The sequence below is a fragment of the Melozone crissalis genome, unplaced genomic scaffold (assembly GCF_028551555.1).
Source record: "Melozone crissalis strain CALT ecotype California unplaced genomic scaffold, PUWL_Pcris_2 ptg000016l_1, whole genome shotgun sequence".
In the NCBI taxonomy this organism is placed as follows: Eukaryota; Metazoa; Chordata; class Aves; order Passeriformes; family Passerellidae; genus Melozone; species Melozone crissalis.
Window position 1 is genome coordinate 55,159,181 of NW_026535794.1, and position 20,331 is coordinate 55,179,511.

General features: G+C 38.6%; 1 protein-coding gene across 3 annotated transcripts in view; it reads left to right on the plus strand.

Moving 5' to 3' along the window:
• AMPH (amphiphysin) overlaps positions 1-20,331 on the plus strand; it is a 123,888-nt gene that overhangs the window by 51,277 nt on the left and 52,280 nt on the right. For all 3 annotated transcript variants that reach the window (XM_054273546.1, XM_054273544.1, XM_054273545.1), the window contains exons 2-3: positions 5,848-5,928; positions 16,100-16,154. In XM_054273546.1, the coding sequence (XP_054129521.1) occupies positions 5,848-5,928; positions 16,100-16,154 (136 nt within the window). The remainder of the gene's footprint in view (positions 1-5,847; positions 5,929-16,099; positions 16,155-20,331) is intronic.

A 20,331-nucleotide genomic window follows, 5' to 3' on the forward strand; every position in this document is an offset into this window, starting at 1 on the left:
CATATTTTGAGATTTCAGTGCTGAAGTGAAATGGAGGCAGAAGACTTCAACATCATGACAGAAAAAGACTGGTTTTGTTTGTAAGTGCCACCCAACTAGATCTTGAGTAGTTAGATATTAATGTTACCTCTTTGGAGAGGAGGCTTTCTATTAGCTGGACTAAACAAATAGGTCCATAGGCTTAATACTTACATATGTGTAATCTACTGCACTGTCTCTTCCTGTCCCTCTTTGCAGCAGAACAACTAAGCAGCATCTTTGTAATGATTCTCCCTGTTTTCACTTCAGTGTCCAATGTGCTAACTGTGAGGAGGTTGTAATCTTGTGTGGCTTCAATGACTCTTGAGTATTCTGTTTCTTGTTTTTAACACCTTGCTGTCATGCTTGAGTGAGAGTCAGTATATAAGTTTTGAAATTATTTCTGTGCTGGGGTTAATCTTCTATGTTCTCTTCCTAGATAGCTTGTATTTCTGCAACAAACAGGGTTTCTTAAACTTTGTTCCCACACTTCTCAAATACGAGCTGGGAATCATGGACCATGCTTAACATTTCTACTTTGACAGTGTTTTATAGTTTTGGATATTGGACACTTTGTGTAGCATCCCACTGAATGAAAATAATTGTCTTTTTAACCATGGAGGTGTTTGTGGTGCTTGGGTAGGGTTTTTTGGTGGAAGGAGATGGCAGGCTTGTGGCAAGGCGAGTGGTGGGGTGGAGATTTTTGTCTGTCTGGAATTACTGTCAGGCTCTGGTAAAGCTTGGGTCTGTGAGAAACAAGGCTCACTCTTTAAAATTTTTAGAAGTTTAATAAGGGATAAAAGGGACACTATCCAGCACTGGGGTGCTCAGCAAGCTGCCAGAAGCACACCTTTAATTATAACAACTCTTCTTATGTACTTTCTTACTGCATTGGTCAAATGCATATAAATGAAGATTACACATATTCAAACATCCTTTTGAGTTTACATGTTCCAAGAATTCTGTATCTTAGTTTGACCCCTGACCTTATCTTCTCAGAGCATGTGCCACAATCCAGATGTGATTCTGAGAGTCTTGTACTTTATTTCCTCACCAGGGTCTGTGGTTTGACAGTTACTGAGAGCTGAAGGGTCAGTGGTAGATTCCTTTTTGCTCTTTGGGTGTCATTTGCCTAGTTCATTCAATGTTATCTTATCATACAGACATTCTAGCTGTCTTTACAAGTACTTTCAATCAACATTAGCTATTTCACTATTGTCAGTTAGTTACAAAAATAAAGGCATTAGTTATTACTTCACAAATACAATTGCCTCTGAAAAAGTAAATAAAGTTAATGTTATTATACACAGTACATATCCTTTATTTTAATATTTTGCAGAAGCCTAAACTATAATATATATTTATCACACTAAGATATACAATCTACACAGGGATTAGGGTATTAACCATAAAAGGCTGACAAATTATGCTATATCAAAAGCAGTTGAGAAGAGATTGTACTATATCAAAATAATTTACAAAAGCTAATAATAGCAAAAGATAATAACTACATAGTTATTTATAACAGGGCCATGAATTTTTCCTGTATGAGTTGACATATACTACTTCATAGCTGATTAAGTTAAAATACAGTCATACTTATTTCAAACTTAACCCATTGTGTTTCTGTTTTTTTTTAAATCCCAGATAAGCATTGCTGTGTATATAAGAAGCTTCTTTCAAAGCTTCTGTTTTATATTGGCCAAATGCTTCTTTAAATTTTATGAGCATTTGCTGATATCCATATGATGTTTTGCACTAGGGTAACTCTAAAATTAATTCTCCTGCATGGCTGGTTTTCATTTTAACCAATTTCTGCCCAGAAGTACCATGTTGAAACTCCTCTGGAAAATTGCACATATTAGTCATGCAGCCCTAGTGTTTCTTTTGCAGGTTATAGAAGAGTATGGTATTAGGTTAAAAAAAAATGTTGTGGAATGGTGTTGTAAAACTGTTGTGGAACTGTTATAGATGCATGAGTGTGCTTTTCTTCACATCCAGAGCACTTTACTGTTCTCAAAAAAATTTTGACAGAGAGTCTGACAATGGTTTGAACTCTCATAAGTGTTTGTCTTGCTTTTCTGGGGTTATTCTGTTATACCCTAAATTGTGCTACTTTTGGCAAATTAGTTTATCTTAATTTTTTCAGGATTTTAATGGTCCTGTGAATTTCTGATGAAGTCTTCTCCTGAAGACTTCTCCTCTGTCTGAACAGTCAAATCTTCCTGCCCTGAGTGGTTTTAAGCATGTTGGTTGTTCTTTAAGGATACTGATGTGTGCCTGAGGGTGATGTATCTTGGGATGTCTGATGCAGTCAGTTCCTGCCCACCCTGCTGCTGCCCTGCAGGAAGCAGAGCTACCCTTGAGGCAGCTCCTGGGTGGCCACAGCTTACATCAAAGAATCAGTTTCAGCACTGGGGTTTTTTCTTTTTTTCTTTCCTTGAATTGCCACAGTCTTAAAAACTTTTTTAGGAGATGAGGCTAGGCCTCTCAGGGTGGTAGTTCCAGTAAGTAGTAAAACACTCATTCTTGCTTCAAGACAAGAGTTTTCAGTGTAATCAAGCTTTCTCAAGCTAATCTGTAGTTTATTTTACTATATTAGTTTCTTCAGTATGTTGCACACACTTAATAACCTTCACATTACAATTATTCTAAAATTGCTCAGTTGATTTGAAGATACTCATAAAACTGAATGTATTATATGGTAAATAAAGGCACTTAAGATTAAAGGCATATTGTTAATCTTACATCACCTGAAAGTTTTTTTGCAGATGCAACAACCCCAAATGGAAGTACTCTTGATGACATTTATAAATTACATCAGACATGATTGATGTTCTTACTCCAATTTTGCGTCTTAGTGTAGAATCTGCCCTATGATAAGTCAGTATCACATTTCCCAGCAATTCTTCTCTACATGTTTTTACTTGACCGTATCTAAATTTACCATTGTATTAAATTTAGCTTTTACTTCATTCTCAATGCTAATTGGAATTAACTATTTAGTTAATATATTCTTAGCAACATGTTGGATGAACACTGATACTCATTTTAGATACTTTTTAAAAAAATCTTTTATTGTCAGTTTAAGAGAGAGCTTAGTGGTAGCCGAGTTAATTTAATTATATGAAATGAAGTAGCTTTTATCCTGTTTTATTTTATTAGGGTGAACATATTCATAAACTATTTCATACAGTCTTCAGAAGACGACAAAAACTTGAATATAAAACATTTACTGAGATTCAGTTTGTGTCTATTTCTTTAATTTTAAAATTTTATTTTATTTTAAATGATACAGACTGTTCATACACATTGATAGATGTTCTCAACCTCAAATTTTATTTCTCTGTATGGGTATACTAAGAAGAAAATGCTAGCCACTTGCCTTCACTAAGTTCTACATTCACTCAAGCCCTTCAGGCCACCACATGTTCAAGATCTTTGATTCCTCTGCTTTCTTTTTTTCTAAAGGCAGACAAGCCTTCATCCAGCTTTAGCCCTACCCCAGAAACACCCTATAGGTGCTGACCTAACTGAGCAAAAATAAAATATAAGCTATAGACTTCTATTGTTAAGTAACTTCCACTTTGAGACAGAAGTGCACAAACAAGAGCTGAAAGGTAGGTCATTTTCTACAACTGTCAACCTGGCCACTTTTCTGTTTAACTACCAGTGGTAAACTTGTGCGTAGGTTGGTTCTAAAAGGCTGAGCTACACATTCATTGGTCCATGGAGTTATATGGGTGGGATCTAAAAGAACCTGTGAGGAATAGTTTACTTTAGCTCTAGTCTGCTCCACTGTCTCTATATGGAATTGTGGGGATGGGATTAGGATTGCTTTTAGCAAAAGAATAAGTGAACCCCAGTTATCTGTGTACATGGCATGAGCTGCAGGACTTCCATGAGGATAAGTTTCTTTAGTCTCTGCCTTGGAACTTTTAGATCCAACCATATGACGTATATATTGTTCTGATTTGGATTGGGAAAATTGAGAAACTGTGTTATAAATTATCTGTATTAAGATTAGGGTTGGTGTTTGTAGAGGCTAAATTGTAACACTGCTTCTTGGCTCAGCTAAATATCTGTATATAAATGGAAAGTTGGAGATAGGATAAAAAAATCCCAAACCACAGGATGTAAGTGCTGTGGGAGGTTGTTCCCTTCTGAGCCTTGCACTATTGGGCCTGAGTGCACATTTGAAAATGTGGATGTGTGCCGTTGATATGAAAAAAAAAGAGTCTATCATGACAATTTTTGATGCTGTAGTTTGTTATCTATGTTATGAATACAGTCATGCTACAGTTAACATGCTTCTTGCTCCAAATGTGGTTTGAATGCATTGCCATGGTCAGGAGGCTTACCTGGCCACCACCTCTTTGAAAAAAGATCTGTTGGATTTTCAGAAAGCCTCCTGGTGCGGATCAGAGCTGTGCCACGGTTGTGGGCAGCCTGTTTGGCTCATTGGTCACAAGAAGCAATGTGAAGGCCTGTGACAATTCAAAATATTATTTCTCTTTAAAATTTTCTGTGATACTTATTAATATTTTATGAAGAGGTTGGTGATAAGAGGGTTTTTTGACTAGCTAACTTTCTTACAAGCATCTAAAAATGAACATAGCTATTGGCAGCAAAAGGCTAGTCTACATCTTTTTTTCTTCTCTGATATCATTCTTTCAGTCTTTCTGCAGTAATTGCGACAAAACTTATTTCATATGCCATGTCCACAGGTGGCATTGCATCACCTTCATTATTATCTTGACCTCTGGTTTCCACAGTAGCAGTGCTCATCACTCCTTTGTGCAGCCTGATTTTGTGCTGTGAGGCTGGCTGGACTTTGGAGAAGAAGAAAGAGGTCTGAGAAAGAATATGGTAGTACTGGAGCTGTACATTCTTTGTTTTGAGAAGAATACATTATAATGTTTATATGTGTATTCATAGCATCTGCTAGTTGCTACTGTTTCAATTTTGTGGGACTTCTGAGTTTTGTTTTGGTTTTGTTTGGTTTTGTTATTAACTGTGCAAATAGATTGTTTGGTCAATTTGTAATGGGAGAGCAGTCAATCTGTGGGATGGTTCACTCATACAAGCAAGTACTCTGTAAAGATTTGGGGATTGCTTTATAAGTAGGGTGAAGCCTATTTGCAGCTATGTTTAAGTCTTCAGTATTATAATGAATGGATAGTAATGGGATTTAATAATAGAATGCATTTATTGTGGTTAAATGCAGTGCAAGGCGTCAAATTGCTTTTGAGATTGCTGATTGAATAGCCCTTATTGCTGAATTATTGTAGCATGCTTATTATCTAGTGGATGACAATCAACTCATGAATTAATGAGGGGAGCAAAATGAACGCTATGTTTTAAATAGGCATCAGCCTTACAGTTCTTTAATTTTTATGATTTTATGTTGAAAATCATGCAGATAAGAATAATGTTAATACTGTTCAGTGTAATGAGAAGAAAAACCTGATGAGGTTTTCTTCTTTCTTTCTCTGAACTGGAGGACAATTTGTAGTGCCAGCAGAATTCTCTCATTCTTTCTTGCTTTGAAAAAACAAGAACCATTCTCCCAAGGATACCATACTTGGAAGTATATTTACACACAAACACACACCCCCCATACTCCTGCTTTCATCTTTTTTTTTTTTCTTTTTTTTTTCTTTTTGGACAGAATAGTTTCTTGTGTGAATTTTGGAAATAGTAGAGCACAAAACACTCCCAAAAGTAAAATGCTATTTATGTCTAACTGCAAGAACAGAATGTTGAAAGTAGCAGATGTTTTGATTTGTGTCATAAATATTAAATTATTCCCTATTTCCTTCATTCCAGGTTCTTCAAAAATTAGGAAAAGCAGATGAAACTAAAGATGAACAGTTTGAAGAATACGTTCAAAATTTCAAACGGCAAGAGGTCAGTTACTTTTTCACTTTCTTTAATTGTGTCTGAAGAACGCAATATATTTAACTTGCTGATTTGAAGGTGTTGCAGGGAACAGATAGGAGTGAGTCTATTTTTTCTTGGGTACAAAATTTTGTTGTGCAGTTTTCAAACAGAGGTGACAGTTGCATTTGTCCATGCAGAGCACTAAAATACGGGCTGAAAATAAAAGGACAATTGTTGTCATATGTAACACCACCATGCTTAAACCGCTTGAGATCAGAGTGTCAGTACATTTTCACCAGTAATTAAGAATAGAACCCAACCTCAACTAAATGCAGCTCTGTGGTCGCCTTGTTACAAAGCAAGAGAAGTATTTATATGGTTTCATTTTGTGGATTACTTTCATCAGTGCTATATAATAATGCTGGTTTTATAAGAGTGAGTAGATTATTGTTTCAGACTGCACATATGTTGTGAAGTTCCCCATGGGTGCTGAGGTCTGTGGTGGCAATGCTGATAAAGCATAACTAGGCAGCAATGCTCAATTACTCTTAGTGTTATAAACACAACACAGGAAACCAAAGGTGCTCCAAGGAGTTTATAACCTAGTCCCAGCGCAATCCTAAATTCTAACCCCAATTACTTGTTGCTTTGTTGGACAGACTTTTTGGCTCTGAGGTGATGAGTTGCAATTTAATATACAGTACACCTTTCTAGCACAAATTAATACCTCCCATGAACTGTGGTAATACCACCAAGAAAATAGTCTTGTTACATAAGTATGAACTGACATATCTGTCGTCTTTGTGAGCTGTTATTTAGAGCTCCTACAGAAAGGAATTGGAGAGTGAGAGCTACTCCCACACATTTTACACAATCTAAAATTTGGCTCATGTCAGTGTTTGCAGTTTCTGCTCTGAATCAGTCCTATTCTACCAAATGCACTCCCCTCCTTTCCATGTAAACACAAAGCCTGCATCCTGACTGCTAGAATGCTTATTAACTCTTCTGCATCTTATTGTCACTTTGCTTTTATTTTCCTCTCAGTGTAGAAGAGAGGGAGGTTTCAAAAGCTATTGAGCTTTCCCCTTCACCAAAGAGAAGAATACTGGCAAGTAAAAGAATCTGTATCTCTGAAATGGGTAGTTCTTTCCTCAAATTTCCCAAGGTCAGGAAGATGGTGGGATTTAATAGAAGTTTTGAAAGCCTACAGAGATGTTATATTTTCCCTTTTCTTCCCTTTCCACTTTTCCAAGTCTTCTTGACTTGACCTTTTGATTATTCGATGTCATTGCTTATCCTTGTTGTCCGTATCCCAGCTGTTTCACAGCTAGTGGCTGTGTAGAAATATGGTGCATCTCTGAGGAGTTTCTTCAGTGTAAGAGCAAATGGAGCATCTCCATGAAGAAACTGAATTTGTGGTATTCTTTTAGTTCAAAATTCTGAGACAAAAAAGAGGGGAAAGAGGGAAAAAAAATCCTTTTAAGCAAAATGATATCTCAAGTATTTCTGTCCTTTACCAAGAATTTTCTGTAATGGTGATTTTAAGCTGAAAATCTTGCTTAGATCTAAGGAGGATATTAGCATTACTTTCTTTTTTATTTCCTCATCCTTTGATGTACATAGAGGCAGTAATAAACAGTAAAGGACTCTGCAGGAACTGCATGATGCTAAATCCTAAATGAGCACGTGAGTTGCGACCAGAGAGAGAATTGGGTAGGGAGGGGTGACTGCAAAGGGAACTACTACAATTGTCATGACAGTTGCACTGACAGGTGCACTGACACACCAAATGAGAGAGACTTTATTTACTGAACTAGTCACACATGCTTACTATGCTTTCAAGAAATTCTGTTGTGCTCAATTCTTCAAATGCAGCAGGGAAAATGCTGCAAAAGCACTGTTTCTGCCATGTTCACCAATAAGAAGCATATAAATAGTTTAATTTTTCTAAGTTTTGTCCATACTTTGATCTACAATTTAATGCAAAGATATGAAGCATTACAATGTACATCTGAATTATCACTCATACTGATTAATGTCGTGCAGAACTGCTGTCTCCTGTGAACTCAGGCAGCCATGTCTTCTTGGTTTACATTCAGTCCTTCTTTCAAGTTCATTCTGCAACTCTAGAGGCTTTAGATAAAGAAAAGTCAAATTCTAGATATTAAAGTATAAAAAGACAATCTGGTGGATGTATCTCTGTGCTGAAGCTCACCAAACTGTTGCTGTGGGCTGTTCAGGAAGCTTGCAAGAACAACCAACCCTGTTAGTTGTTGTTTTGCCATCTTTTCATCTTTTTCAGTTTTCCCCAGGATTATTTATCTCTGTGATGGTCACTGACCTAACAAGGCCATGGCAGAGGAAGTTTGAGAGGAGGTCCAAGCTTTACTTTGTTTCTTGCAATCTCACCAATGATTTGTGTGTTCCCTGGCCACCCCACCTGCTGTCAGTTCATTCTGAGGAGCACTATCACTTCAGTTCTTTGTCTCTTTACATGTTATTTTTTGCAGCTGGTGCTATGTGTGCCCTGAAGATCCTGGTAAGCTGAAAGCTGTGAACATGATCTGTCTATCTTGTTTGCCTGCATTACTGAGCATGCAACCCTTGAGAGGTCAACTAACCTTAAGGATAGAATGATCTTTTTGTTACTACTCTCCAAAGATAATAAATAAGGACTCCCAGTTTAGCCCACTGAAAGGATAAAGGAAAGAGCACAGTGCTCATTATCCAGGAAACAGAAAATTGAAAAGCTGAAATCTTTGCCTGACTAGTAGATTAGATGGTGTGCCTGTACCAAACTCAGAAGAAGGCTATTTGTAAGGATACATGCATGTCGTGGTTTGATACAGGCCCCCACAAAAGCCACTCACTCACCCTCCCTTCCAACAGCTGTGCAGAGGAGAGAAAAATTTAATGAGTGCTTCATGTGTTGAGATAAGGACCAGGAAAAAACATTCCAAGGACAAAACAGGCTGAGCTTAAAGGTACAAAGTTAATTTATTGCTATCAGACAAGGAAAATGAGAAGTAAAATAAACCCTTAAAAACATCTTTTTCCCCCAACCCTTCCTCCTTCCCACCGACAGCACAGGGAGACATGGGGCTGAGGGTTCTGGTCAGTTTGTCACCTGAGGTTTTCCTCCACTACTCAGGGAGAGGAGTCCTTCCCCTGCTACACCATGGGGTCCCTTCTCATGGGAGACAGTTCTCTGTGAACTTCTCCAGCATGGCTCCAAATCTCATGAGCAGCAGTCCTGCCAAAACTACTGCAAGTTGACTCCTTCCCAAGGCAGACAGTCCCCCCAAAACTGCTGCAGTGTGTGTCACTCTTCCACGGGGTGCAGGCCTCCAAGGACAGACTGCTCCAGCCTGGATGCAGGGCCCCCCCCCTCTCCACCAGGTCTCCCATTGGATCACAGCCTCCTCCAGGGCATCTCCCCATTCCAGTGTGAGCACATCCCCTATGGGATGCAGGTGGATCTCTACACTCCCTGTGGACCCCCATGGGTTGCAGGGCACAGATGGTTCACCATGGTCTTTACCACAGCCTGCAGAGGAATCTCGGCTCTGGTGCTTGGAGCACCTCCTGCCCCTCCTTCTCCACTGACTTTGGTGTCTCCATGTTGTTTCCCTACATGTCCTCACCTCCTCCTCTTCTCTGGCTAGGACAGAGGCATTACCAACATCTCTAATTGGCCCAGCCTTGGTCAGCAGCATGTCCGTGTTCAGAGCCACCAGGGATTGGTTCTGCAGGACACAGTGGAAGCTTCTCACAGAAGCTGCCTCTGGCTGCCAAAACCTAGGCCATGTAAAACCAATGCAGTGCAGCAGATCTATAGGGGAAAAATGGTCATTCAGATTCCCCAGTCATCCATTCCCATCTCTTTCTGAATACAGTTGGGTAAGAGCCTCTTCTTGACTTGAAAACCCAGAGCTGAATTACCTAGATGAATCACCATGGAGAAACTGAGTCATCCCAAGACCAGAGAGAACAGAGCACAGTTGCTTTGCAGAGCCCCTGGACTTTCTCTATCAAAACCATTTAACTCCTGCAGCTGATGACAACAGAAAAACATTTATACTTTAAACAGTGAACACAACTGGTTTTCATCTTCCACTTAAGCTGTAAACTGAAAATTCCCACTCTAAATCAAAACTTGCGGAACATATAAACTCACATATGACAGTATGACAAACAGATTTTAATTTTATTGTAAGAAATGTCTTGAGATTTAAACATTTATCTCTGCACAGCTAATTGTAAATATGGTCAGCGTCTTAATTGACTCTGAAGTTCAGAATGAGGGGGGAAAAGAAGAGAATTTCTGCATAATTCTCTCATTTCTGTTGTGAAACTATCATCAAAGGCCATTGAGGATTTACCAGAAATTTCATCTGTATTCTGCTTTTCGAGCAATTGCATCTTGCATGTTTTTTTTTTTTTTACAGGGAGTACAGTAGCAATTACCTTTATCCCCGTGTATATCTTAATGACTCATGGTCATTAAAAGTCACACTGCATTGTTCTACGCGGACAATATTCTATTTCATGTATATGCATATTCGCCTCTATTTTTCGTCATGTAGTTATGAGACTTCTTTGACTTTACATGCAACAGTTATCATCTATTTTAGTGCTTAAACCCATAAATGTTATGTACTGTATATGTACACACAGGAGATATAACAGTTACTATTACAAAAGCAGCTTCCCATGGCATGTTGTCAGAAATAAAGCAAAATGTCAAAGGCTATTGTTGATAGCTTATAGAATTAGGTGATGAAGAACGTTTTTTACTGTAGTTGAGCGATCAGTACCGGTTGCTGCGGACTGTTTTACTGACGCCATTACCGTGTGCAGAGGGGCCGAGACTCGCCACAGCGCCCCCTGCAGCCGCGGGGGACTCATCGCACCTGCCCTGCCTGGCCAGGAGCCAGCAGCGCCCCTGCTGGCCATGACTGTAACTGCACCCAAGGGGAAAGTGCCACAGCCAAGTGAAGGCTGTTACTGGGCTCTGGCTCTGTTTGTTGTCACTCCCACTGTTGCCTTGTTAGCCATATACATACTGGTAAAGAACTGTTATTCCTTTTCTTATATCTTTACCTGAAGGCCCTTTAATTTCAAAATTATAAGAATTCAGAGGGAAGGGGGTCATATTGTCCATTGCAAGGGAGGTTCCCACCTTCCTTAGCAGACACCTATCTTTTAAACCAAGACATTGATGAATGGTAAAATAGAGTACTCTGGAAAGAAGACAGACTTTATATTGAATTACAGATTTGTCCAAGTGCTGTCATTATAGTGCAAGAGTTCTATTGTCATTACATTGTAAGGGTTCCATATTGCTAGAATTTTGTACCTCCTTGATGCTTCTTGTAAGCATCTCCTCTAGGCACTGACTCTTCCATGTCCTCACAGTAGCCAACCAACTCCAGTTCCCCTCAACCAACCAATCTACTCTTTTATAACACTCTTCTTATTGGCTACAGCTGCGGCCTGTTAACATCAGGCCTGCTCCTAATCCTTAATAATTGGCTCAGCTGCAACTCTTCAGGGGGTAAGATTACTTTCTATACTACCTTTATTTACTTATGCTCTATCCCCCTACATCCAAGTAGCCTTTTATTATGTTAAGCTTCTCTTAATTTAATAGTTATTTTCATTCATACTACATAGTTCTGGAAAAGACCTAGCAGTAAATAGTATCTAAAGTGTTTATGAACAAGAGACAGCACGGCTCAACACTGTGTCAAGTAGCAGCACATTATAATAAAGCATATCTTCCAGGTGATACAGAAAATGTTTTCAGCTATTATTCTGATGTCTTAGCAATAGAATGACAAAATTCCAGTATTAATCAGAGCTGCATTAATAATTGTAATTTTTAATTGTTGTTGTTGTTATTATTATTGTATTTTTTATTAATCACCCTGTGCTCCAGTTTCAATATTATTAATGCTCTTGCCTCTCACTAAATTGGAGTGATATATGTGGGTTTTGTATGTCATTCATGTGCTGACCTTTCCTGGAAACATGTATTGTGTTTACATCCTGAATGTGACATGATAGAAAAATCAAACTCTTCTGTTCTGACTGGAAAGCTGTAAATTTGTGATTCCTAGCAAATAGGACATCCAATTACAACTCTGATAGAGGCAAGGTGGTCTTTAATTTCTGAGTGGATGCAACAGATTTTCTAATCCATCCAGAAGCAAGAGCTGGTTAGATGGAAACTATGGGGTTTTAGTTTTCATCATTAACTTTTTTTAGGTCTTGTCAGTCTCACAGCCAAAAGTGTTGTGGCTCTTTTTCTTAACTTCCAGTGCTAAGATATGCTTAAATACTACAAAGTTAAAAGAAAACTGAAACTAAACATACCCAAGAATTAATAGTACTGAAAAGGCCTAATGTTGCTGTCAGGGTATGTAAGGCCTGTGGTTGAAGATTCCTAGATCCTTAAACACCGAACCTTCTTATCTTACTGAGTGCATGTGTCTTTACCAGCTATATAATACTGACTGTATGATGAGACCAGAGAGTAGAAAGGTGATAGGCTACATTGTTCAAAGCAGCAAACTATTATTTGGGATATTGTTGTGAAGAGCTGTGTTGACTTTCCCAAAAATGGAAATGCCTCCCTTGCTCTTATGTAAAGTTAAACAGGATTACATACTAGATTTTTAGTGATTTGTGTACTGAGTTTGATCAGGTAAGCTAAGAGTGCTGATTTTTGGTGCTGGACTCTGGTAGAACATGCACAGTGTTATCAAACAAACTGGTTGTAAGAAGTTTCCTATTAGCGCTTTCCTTTGGAGTTTCTTACATCTTACAAAACTGACTCATTTTGCTGACTTACATAGAATAAATGAAAGAAATTATGAAATTATAAAGGAAGCATCAGCACTCTCTTGGGAAACTTCTTTTCCTAGGGATACAACGCTGGTGAAAGGACAGCTACCTTTCATTCTCCCTCAAGAAGCTGCATCTCATTTAACAAAATTCATGGCTTTAATGAAGATATTGGAGCAGTGGTTTCAGAGCCACTGGATGTTTTCATTTGATAGACCAGAAAGTAGAAGGAGTATACCAGTAAACACTGTAAAGGGACAACACTAAATACATTACAGTCTTTCAAAAAAGTACTTTTTAAAAACTGTATGTAACAGTTTGCATGATGTGCATAGTCAGCAATGCAGTATTTTCACCTTATTAATGTTAGGTTACAAAAGTATATCTGTCTTCACTAATAATGAGTTTACTATAGAAAATGTGTAGACCAGATGCACATTTTTCCAAATTCACCGGGCTGAGGGCTTTTGATGTTAATTTTTTTCTGATATTTTTAGAAAGGTCTAATTTTGTTGCCATTGAAGCTGAGAGAATATCTCTTAGATTCAGTAGGAGCTGGCCCTTGCTCATGGATTTTTCAGTGTCACATCACACAATTGATGTATCAGGGAAAAGTTGAGATATTTCAGGTGTTTTTGGCCTGTTAATAACCTAGACTGAGGGAGATCCATATTAAAATTATTGTTTTGAATGAAGTGTCAGAACTCATAACAGCACAGATGGCAAAATGTTTACATCATGTTTTACTACTTCGACTTTTTCTTACACATTTCCCTGAACAGCAGTTCCTGATGACGCACAATGCTAACCAAGCAGAACAGATCTAATAGTGGTTTAGGGTAGGAGTTGTAAAGCTGCACAGCAGTATAGTTATAAACATAATGTTTGAACAATGCGTTTCCCTGACATTTGTGGTGTGCTGCTTAGTCTTAGTGACAAAACATCATGTGTATTAATAAAACTGGACATGAAATCAGCTAAGGAGGCTCTCACCCCTCCAACTGTGGTTTGCTGCTCCTGGAACACCAGAGATTTTTTTAGTAACTAAAAATTGTTACTATATGGTCACCTATTCAGCTGGACCATGATGAAGAACCAAGTTTCTATACCTTTGATTTTTTACCACAATAGGTCAGGCCAAAGAAGGTACAAAATAAAAAGATAACTTCTGTGCCTTCACGTGACTTCTCACAGTACAAGGGATCCCCCCAGGAGGAGACTGGCATGCATGAAAGGGCAACTTCCATCTAATTTCCGCCAAGTGTTTGCTGATCCTCCTCTTCAGACATGAGATCAAGAAATTTGCTCCTGGGTACAATCTCCTTTCCTCTATGGAAGCATTGATCACTTAATGTCTTGGTCCATGGAAAACAGTCAACTTCTGATATCCCCATGCCTACCACTTGAGCACAGAATGAAGTTAACTTCTGCTGTGTTATGTATAATGAAAAAATGTGTTGTAATGACACTTTAGGGTAGTAGCTCTTGCTACAAGTATTAAAGTGTAGTAAATAAAACACCAAAGTATTAAAATGTATGCATAATATTTTCTTAAAGGACAAAACACCAAGCTACTACTCGAGAACTTTCAGTTGTTCTATAAGTAATTAAATCTGAGGTTAAATCCACTGACACTCACCTGCACTTGTCTGGCCCTTGTTTGGATAGGCAGCTTTGATTCCAAAGCAGGGGAAGAGGTTGCCTTTCCTTGGAGCATCAAATATGGCTCCAAACCAGAGAATGGCTGGCTGCTCCTTCATACCTGCTGTTACCCAGCAGCTTTTCCGACACCACCCTGGTGGGTCTATTCCTGTGCTCAGACTTTAGTCGATTAATGGATTTGAGAGCTGTACGTGACTTGTTTCAGATCACATTGGTGTAAAAGCAAGCTTCTGTTTGTTGAATCCACAAAGTGAATTCAGTCAGCTTTCTGGGCCCACACAGGCATTTTTACCTTAAAAATTCTTTAATATTTGCAGGAGGTTAAACAGTTGCTCTCTTCTTAAAGTTCACTACAATTTGAGAGATGGGGGTAGGGGCTGTTGATGATCCCATTCTAAAGGCCCACAGTTCCCTTCAAGAAGCTGTGAGAAGCGAGTTTGGTGGGTGTGCCCTGCATTGTATTCTCAGTACTGGTGAGACAAGTATTTTTTCAGAACTAAAAATACTGCAGCTGTGATGGATTTTAAGCATCAGATAGCCCCTATCAAACTGAATTTCTTATGATCCTCTGTGTCTGAATTCTCTGAGCACTGAAGTTGCTGATGGCAAATCCTTTACTGATATCAGACATCCTTTGAGTTAAGTGGAGTTAAAACAGCTTATACCTTCTGGCTTCTAAAATATTCACATTATTCACATGCACCCTTTAGGTTCTGTTTTTCACATGGAAAATATGAAACTTCAAAGTAGTCAGTCATATTTTGAAGCCATCAGTCATATTTTGCTTCTGATTTTTCCATATGGTGTAGCTGTATGTGAGAAAATGTGACTGCAAGCTGATACTCCTGTAGATTCCAGCTGCTTAAATAAATTATTTGAAAAATATTGGAAACTGGCAAACGTGGACTCTTTCAAAAATATTCAGGCTATTGAAGGTGTCTTGGACAGCATCTTTTTAGCAATAAGTATGTGTGTAGCACAGGTTTCTTTGCAAATCCTAGGAACTGTAAAGTCCAACCTGTGGTACAGTCAGAGATAAAGTAACAAAATCCATTGTTTTCTCTGTTCTGAGAAGGTTGTTGCTGTAAGAGAAAGAAAGATAATTTTGATGTATTTGCCAAAGAAAGTCAAGAATTCACAGTAGACTGCAAGATGCACTAATCAAGCAAAACAAACTAACATTGTTATTATATTTTAATAGTTATTTGCTTGCAAAATGTTGAAATTTTAGAATACTTTGGAAATTGTTTACAAATATAGTAAACAACTTGTGTAAGGGTAGAACTTTCTTCAGGTCCAGACTGGCCTCATTTGAGTGGTTTCCAGTGGAAGTTCACCAGTTTTGATTCTACTTCTTTGTGTTTCAGATTAGGCCGTAGGCCCAGCTGACTTGAACTGCACCTTAGCTGTAAAATATACCTGTCTTTCTTTGGGCAGAGTTCTTCCCTGTACAGATGATTGATAAGATAAACCCAGAAATTCTAGCCTAGAGAGTACACTATGCAAGCCTCCTTTGCCAGGCCTTCTTTTTTTATGAATCTGTGCATGCTTTCAACATCTGACACTATTAATTAGATAGGTCCTGAAATTGCTTTTAGTTGTTAGACATACTGCATGCATGTTTCAAGGCATTAAACATAACTGACATGTATTTTCACTTCCATGCTTTTTTTTTCTTCTTTTTCAGGCAGAGGGTTCCAGACTCCAGAGAGAACTGAGAGCATATTTAGCAGCCATTAAAGGTGATTTTTAAGTTTTATATCTTGCTTTCTTAAAGCAAACTTCTTTAAAAAATTGAGACAAGTAAGCTTGTTTAAAGTATATAAAGACATATACAAGTAAGATTCTCTTTAAACTGATGCTAGGGATTCTGTACCTTCAATGTCAACTCATGTATTGCATCCTCGACTGTCCTTTGTCTGCATCCTCCACTCCCTAGATTCTCATGTTGCATGCATTTTTAGCACCCACAGCGTCTACACACCTTGTTATTCATCTTTGGAAATGCTAGAATATGAAGTACCGCATGCAAGGCGAGGGATTACTTGATCTCCACAAATGGAACATTTCCAGGTTATTACTAATTGGATGATGAGCTTCCTCCAAAACCACACTCCCTGTGATAATGTGATTTCTCATCTATTTCTGGCTGCTTAATCCATTTTTTTTAAGTTCAAAAGTCAAATGTGATGTCTCTTGATACTGCATTGAAAATCTAAATAACAGAAGTCACTAACCAGTGTTAAATATCAGAGACAAGTAAACAGTCATTTAAATCCTACTAGATATTTGTAAATCCAGCGCACTCAACAGAGTACTGTATGCAAAGTGTTCTCTTTCTCATGCCACTGCTCTTTGGAGGAATTGGAGGCTAAAGGAAAAGGAATAAGAGGTGGTGACAGATTGAGAGACAGTAGCTTCTTAAGATAAATATAAATATATTATAAATATGTCTCTGTGTGTATATTTTTTATCCGGCTCCAGTCCAGTAGGGAAAATTTTGCAAATGAGTATTAATATCCCTGAAACTCATTGTCATAGTAACATCATCCGCTGTTCACAGGCAAGGCAGAAAGCTCTTTTTGATGCAAATTATAAAATGGGAAGCAAAGCAGTAGCTTACTGTCTTTGACCATCTATTGTTTTCTGGATGGGCTGCCCAAGAAAAATTCCATACCAGACAAACTTGCGCTGATGTCTTTTGTTCTTAGAGGAAATTATAGCATTGGTCTTTTGCAGAGAACACACTGAATGCTAATTTTGTTTTCACAGTTTTTACCCTTCCCCACACACATTGTATGGTGGTTATTCAGAAACAGTAGGATGATGCTGTCTTGCTAGATGTCTTACCTATCATGTAATCTGACTGTTTACATGCTGCCTTGATTTCTGTATTGGTGATAATACTCCTCTCTGTTTCATCTTCTTTCTCCATCCTTCTCTTCTTCTCCTAGTACTCTACACTCATGGTCCTTTTGCTCTTGTGCTCTCTAATGGACTACTTTTTTCATTACTTTTTGTGTTTATCTTGGTGTAAAATTTTCCATTGTTTTAGTTTTGCCTTTTTAGCAATGCTTTTCTGTTAAACATTGTTTTCTTATTGCTGCCTTTAAGTAATTTGGACTGATTTTCTTACTCAGAATGAGAAGTGTTTGCTAGTACCTTATTATCTACCTGTCTTAAAAAAGATCCAGTCAAAAGCACTCATGAGAGCCCTAAAAATGTCAAAGACAACAAGCCAGCCAGCAGCGGGCATCCTTGGCACACATACTGGCACACATTGCTGCTGTGGAATGAGCACACAACCTGAGACAGTAGAGCACAATGCACAGCTCTGGCTGAGGCTTCCTCAAAGATGACTAGGCCAGTAGTGCAAAAGATCAGATTTTGGATGACTGAAGCACCTGCTACAGTGTCTTTTTTGCAATTCCTTGAATGTCTGCTATCATTAAAAGATTTTCGAGGTATCTATGCACAAAAACATGGTAACCCTAATATTTAGGCACTTGAGTGGGATTTTTGCACCAAAGATGTCACAGGCTTGGAGTCATGCTGTCATTGGGGGTTCATTTTGCAGGAAAAAAGGTCAATCATGTAACCGCATATATTGGTATTATTGGAAAATAACACACTTGACATCCTAATATTCTTGGATGTATGAGAGAAGCAGTTCATTTTAAAGGGGTTTGGGATTTTAACTTCAGTAATGAGTTTCATTTTGCTGCATGACATCTGAGTGACTTGATATTGGAAGTAGGAAGTACAAATGCAGGTATGATTTCATACAATCATAGAATGGTTTGGGTTCGAAGGGACCTTATAGATTATCTAGTTGAAATCCCCCTGCCATAGTCAGGGATGCCACTCACTAGACCAGGTTACTCAGAGCCCCATCCAACCTGACCTTGAACACTTCCAAGGATGGGGCACCCACTTCTTTGGGCTACCTGTTCCGGTGTTTCACTACCCTCTGAGTAAAGAATTTCCTCCTAACATCTAATCCAAACCTCTCCTCTTCTAGTTTCAAACAACTCATTCCCCTTTGTCCTACCACTGTCTACCTGCGCAAAAAGTTGCTCTCCCTCTTTCTCAATAAGTTCCCATTAAGTACTGTCCCATCTCAATAAGTTCCCATTGAGTACTGTCAAGCCAAAGGGAGGTCTCCTCAGAGGCTTATCTCCAGGCTGAACAATCCCAGCTGTCCCAGTCTGTCTTTGTAGGAGAGGTTCTCCATTTCTCTGAACATCTTTGTGGCCTTCTCTGGACCTGCTCTAACAGGTCCACATCTTTCTTGTGCTGTGGACTCCAGACGTAGACACAATACTACATGTTATAGGTTAGTTGCGGTGGGGAATCAATCACCGACTAGTAAGTCCAAATGAAATGAATTTATTGGTGGATAATCATCACCGACTAGTGAGTCCAATTTAAAATGAATTTATTAATTGTTAGAGCAAGTGATAATAGGCAAAGTCAGCGCCCCGGGCGCGCTGGGCGACAGGGGAGTCCCCGCTCTACCACTGCCACACTCTTCTGATATTTTGTGGGGTTTTTATACAGTCCTGCTTCTGGGTTGGCATGTCTTTTAGGGTAGTACTCTGCTTATTCTTCTCCTGTTGCTAGGTGGTCGTAGTCTGCCTCCTGGTGTTCTGAAGATTGGTATTTTTCCTTTGTCTGATTCCTGGAATTTTAAGCTCAATCTACTGAGTTCCTGGAATCTTAAGTTTATTGAGCGGATCAGCTAATACTGTGTTATCAATCATAGCAAGTCCACCACCTACTAAGCAGATAAACAAATGTTGTGAGACCCATTGTCTTTGGTTTCACCTTCCTTATCCTTTTAAGTCTGGAAATTTACTAGGCAAACAAATGGAGGTGGTGCAACAGTCTTACTGGAATAACTTTGTCAGCTTTGATGAACAAACTTAAAGTTTTAACCCATTACACTACAGGTGGGGATTTAGGCAAGGAAGAGTAAATTAAGCCTTATTATGACACTCTGTCCCCTTCATTTTAAAGTACTTCACAATTTGAGGTTTGAGTTGAGTATCACACATTCTTAAAAGAATTTTTGCTGTATTCAGACTCCTTCTCTTGATCACTGACAGTCTTAGCTGGACCTTGATCTTTCTTGTTGGTTCTTCAAGGACTCAGAGGAACCATGCCATAAAGCTGTTGAACTTGTGAATGGCTTTTATGTGCCATTTTATTTCACCTGCATGATAGTTTATTGTCTGCTGTGTATCAATGGTGTTTGTACTGATGAGACTGTGCTATCCCCCATAGCTTTAGTCATCTCATGCCTCAGTCTTGTGTGTCTTCCAGTCTCCTTGGCAATGTGTATCTGGGTTTTATACTTCATTATTTATTTTCTAAGCTTTTGAGAGCTATGAGGGACTTGAATGGTTTTATGGACCAATTGTTATAGAAACCCTAAACCAGTCACCCTTTTTGTACCCCAAGCTCTTTGCCAGTACCAGTGCAGATGGGGAAGAATAAACCTGGATCTTCATGCAGGTGGCAAGGTGACAGAGGTAACAAGTAGTCCTGCGTGAGGAAAAGAAAGCACCATACACTTCAGGTGGCTTAATGTAGTGATAAAGGTGTACAGGAAGGGGATGGCAGATTTTTCAGGTCTGTAAGCAGTTCTGTTGCCTAGTTGTCAGTCTGTGGCTGACAGAACTGCACAAATCCTTCAGACACAGAAATCTTAAAATCAGAAATGTAATTTCTTAAAAACCGGATAACTATTCATCATCTTTCTGCAAAATTTATTAATGAATAATGAAATTATTGACTTGTTCCTGAGGAAACTCTAATGGATTACTAGCAATAACAAATACAACGCTTATGGCAGGGCAGGTCATTTCCCTGAATATAAGTAATATTAAGAGCCAGACCAAGATGTCTTACCCATCA